Raw genomic sequence first — 4,147 nt, forward strand, 5'->3', positions numbered from 1 at the left:
GTCTGACAACTGTCTGGTTCCGCCTTGTGCTTGATGTGTTCGACACATTGTCTGGCCAGATTTTTTGTAATTTTAATAGGGAAAACAATGGATTCCAATGTTGCGTCGAACGAGGAGTATGGACCGATGGAGCTTGATCAAATGATTCAAGATGAGTTCTTCGATTCCTTGGATTTGGACGAAGAAGTGGACATTATCATGCTCATGAGCATGCAAGAGGATATGGACCGGCAAGTGGAGCATATTCTCAACTTCAAGGGCTCAATCAAATGGAGAAGAGTGATCAACCGGGATAGGGTGTCCGGAGCAAAGCCACTGCACAAGGACTACTTTGCTCCCAAGCCTAGTTTCCCGGATGATCCATGGTTTCGTCGCTGTTTTCGCATGCGGAAACCATTGTTTTTGCCCATTATGGAGGGAGTGGAGGCACACGACGACTACTTCAAGCTCATAAGGGACTACTGCAAACAACTCTCTTTCTCTGCCAAGCAGAAGTGCATGACTGCTCTGAGGATGCTTGCACTAGGTACTGCTGCAGATGCCGTTGGTGAGATGGTAAGGATGGGGGATAGCACGTGCCTGAAGACTACTGTCAAGTTTACCTGCGCCGTGGTGGAGGTGTTTGGACCTAAGTATCTTAGAGAACCAAATGCGCAGGACATGGAGAAGTTGTTGGCTATTGGTGAGGCAAGGGGGTTTCCAGGAATGCTCGGATCAATTGATTGCATGCATTGACAACGGAAGAACTGCCTCAAAGGTTTGCGAGAAATGTATCAAGGTCACACCAAATAGGCCACCATTATACTAGAAGCGGTGGCATCGCATGACTTATGGATTTGGCATGCTTTCTTTAGAATGTCGGGTTCTCACAACGACATCAACGTGCTTCAACGATTCCAGTGTTCATGAGGCTTTGCAATGGGTAATCACCGTCGTGCAACTACACCGTCAACGACCGAGAGTACAATATGGGATACTATCTGGCCGATGGCATCTATCATCAGTGGGCGGCGTTTGTGAAGACCATATCCGCGCATGGCAATAAACAAAGCCACTTTGCAACAATGCAGGAAGCGGGTAGGAAGGATGTGCAAAGGGCATTTGGTGTGCTTCAAACTCGTTGGGGAATTGTGCGTAGCGGTGCAATGATGTGGGTATCAGAAACTTTGTGGCAGCTAATGACATGTTGTGTTATTTTACACAATATGATTGTCGAGGATGAGGGTGATGGTGTAGCCCAAACCAATGATTTTAAAGCGCTGCCTGGAGAACAAGTTGAAATCCCGAAAGATCAAGATGTAACTCAGCTTATGAACTTTCTGCAGATGCATCAGAATTTTCGAGATCACCAGGTGCACATACAGCTACTCAATGATCTTGTGGGGCACATGTGGACCCATAATGAAAACCAAGGAGCTAATGTTTGAGTTGTGCACTTAAAATAAATTTTATGTAAACATTATCTATGCTCGGTACCAACATTTATTATCTACGTGCGACATTAACTTATATGATCGACGTGCATGAATTTGCATCAATTTAAGAATCCGAATTTGAGATATGTGAATTTCAGAGCAAAATATAAGGGCTCGTCCGGATCCGTCCGCGGATGTGTCCGGCGCATCCGCGGACGTACGGGGTGGGATATGCAAGTCCGGCTGCAGATGCTCAAATCTCACTCGTCTCGCCTAGTGCTCCCACAATATATAAACCCTCCATCGCAAAGAAAAGAAAAAGGTTATAAACCCGGCAGGCCGGCACCCTCAACTTTTCTCCTCGTCTCTACTCGAAAAGCGTTACTCCAGTCTAAAACCCACACAGTAGAATACCCCAAGAAGAAAACAACAACAACTAGAGCTTCTAGTTCGAGTACCAGCAATGGTGGGTTTGAGCTTGACCAAGATCGCCATGGAATGGCTCCAAGATCCGCTCAGCTGGCTGTTCGTTGCCTCGGTGGTCTTTGTGGTGCTGAAGCGGCGGCGGCGGCGGGGCAGGGCGCCGCCGCTGCCTCCAGGGCCGAACCCGCTGCCGATCGTCGGCAACATGTCAATGATGGACCAGCTGACGCACCGGGGCCTCACGGCGCTGGCGAAGAAGTACGGCGGCTTTCTCCACCTCCGCCTCGGCAAGGTCCACGCCTTTGCCGTGTCGACGCCGGAGTACGCCCAGGAGGTGCTGCAGGTGCAGGACGCTGCCTTCTCGAACCGGCCGGCTACCCTCGCCGCCACCTACCTCACCTACGACCGCGCCGACATGGCGTTCGCGCACCACGGGCCCTTCTGGCGCCAGATGCGCAAGCTGTGCGTGATGAAGCTCTTCAGCCGGCGCCGTCCGGAGACGTGGCTCGCCGTGCGCGACGAGTCCGCGGCGCTCGTCCGCGCCGTGGCCCGGCGGAGCGGCGAGACCGTGAACCTCGGGGAGCTCATCTTCAACCTCGCCAAGAACGTCACCTTCCGCGCCGCCTTCGGCGCCGGAGCCGCCGGCGACGCCGGGAAGCAGGAAGAGTTCATCGCCATCCTCCAGGAGTTCTCCAAGCTCTTCGTCGAGTTCTGCATCGGCGACTTCATCCCGTGGCTCAGCTGGGCGGACCCGCACGGGATGAACGTGCGCCTCCGCGCCGCGCGCGCCGCGCTCGACCAGTTCATCGACAAGATCATCGACGAGCACATGAAGAGGGGCAGGAACCCCGACGACGTCGACGCTGACATGGTGGATGACATGCTCGCGTTCCTTCCTGAGGCGAGAACCAAGGAGGCCGCCGGCGACGGCGAGGACGACCTCCAGAACACGCTCCGCCTCACCCGTGACAACATCAAGGCCATGATCATGGTACGTGGTAGATCCAAACCTCCGTCACTTATTTACTGCCATATGCGCCAAAAATAGATTTTTTTCTAAGAATTAGGTAAGTTTCAGTCAACACTTTAGCTCCCAGATCTAGACATCAAGAGCCGTGTAGAATTTCTGTGTTAGATGAGAAAAAACTGTTTATTTATTGATGACATAGGAATGGACCGAGTGCATTTAAAACTTTAAAATGCTTATTATAAGGTTGATCTACCATTCAAAAGTAACATAATATTTTTTTAATCTTTAATAATGACATAAGGGAAATTAAGATGAATTTATTACTACTATGTTTCTTAAACTAAAATGAGTTTGTTACCCGTACTATGTTTTTTAAACTAAAATGTGCTTGTATATATGTATGTATGTACGACAGGACGTGATGTTTGGTGGGACGGAGACAGTGGCATCGGCGATCGAGTGGGCAATGGCGGAGATGATGCACTGTCCTGATGACCTCCGACGCCTGCAACAGGAGCTCACCGACACGGTGGGTCTCGATCGGAACGTGGACGAGTCGGACCTCGACAAGCTCCCCTTCCTCAAGTGCGTCATCAAGGAGACGCTCCGGTTGCACCCACCCATCCCATTGCTCAACCACGAGAATGCCGAGGATTGTGTCGTCGGCGGATACTCCGTGCCCCGGGGCTCCCGCATCATGATCAACGTCTTTGCCATCGGTCGTGACCCCAGCGCGTGGAAGGACGCCGACGCGTTCCGACCTTCAAGGTTCATGGCGGGGGAAGGGGAGGCCGCTGGGGTCGACTTCAAGGGCGGGTGCTTTGAGTTCCTGCCGTTTGGGTCTGGCCGCCGCTCATGCCCTGGTATGGCGCTAGGTTTGTACTCATTGGAGCTCGTCGTCGCGCAGCTCACCCATGGGTTCAACTGGGCACTGCCCGACGGCATGACGCCGTCGGAGCTCGACATGTGTGATGTCTTCGGCCTCACAGTTCCACGTGCCTCTAGGCTCAGCGTCGTGCCCACGCCTCGACTCACCTGCTCTTTGGTTGCTGATGATGATGTCGCGCGCCAGGCGTGATGTCATCCGCGCACCTATTGTCTTTGTGTGTGCCACCGCATGAGTTTGGTGGGTTTCTCTTTGCTTTTTCTTCTTATTTCTGTTTTCTGATACTACGGAACACAATAATTGAATCTTCTATGCTTAGGTTACAGAAGTATGATGCGTGACTATTTCATATATTGTCTTGGGAAGGGCAACAACACATGATGCACGCTCCTCCGTGGAGAGCCGTATTTCGGTGGTAGTGCGCGTTTCATGTCATCGTCAAAGAGTCTAGGG

The 4,147-nt window shown here is 51.8% G+C and overlaps 1 protein-coding gene across 1 annotated transcript; it reads left to right on the forward strand.

Moving 5' to 3' along the window:
• Positions 1–1,800: 1,800 nt before the first annotated feature.
• Positions 1,801–3,999, forward strand: LOC123074016 (cytochrome P450 84A1-like). The gene is made up of 2 exons (XM_044496974.1): positions 1,801–2,829; positions 3,224–3,999. The coding sequence occupies exons 1-2, from the start codon at positions 1,879–1,881 to the stop codon at positions 3,884–3,886; spliced, it is 1,614 nt and encodes a 537-aa protein (XP_044352909.1). The 5' UTR covers positions 1,801–1,878; the 3' UTR covers positions 3,887–3,999.
• Positions 4,000–4,147: the final 148 nt, after the last annotated feature.

This window comes from Triticum aestivum, chromosome 3D (assembly GCF_018294505.1).
Source record: "Triticum aestivum cultivar Chinese Spring chromosome 3D, IWGSC CS RefSeq v2.1, whole genome shotgun sequence".
NCBI lineage: Eukaryota > Viridiplantae > Streptophyta > Magnoliopsida > Poales > Poaceae > Triticum > Triticum aestivum.

What these genes read in the sequence shown, in the direction of transcription:
- LOC123074016 (XM_044496974.1), top strand. Translation starts at nt 1,879, where the DNA reads ATGGTGGGTTTGAGCTTGACCAAGATCGCCATGGAATGGCTCCAAGAT. An exon ending in ACATCAAGGCCATGATCATG is followed by an intron (nt 2,830 to 3,223) that starts GTACGTGGTAGA and finishes TATGTACGACAG; the next exon opens with GACGTGATGTTTGGTGGGAC.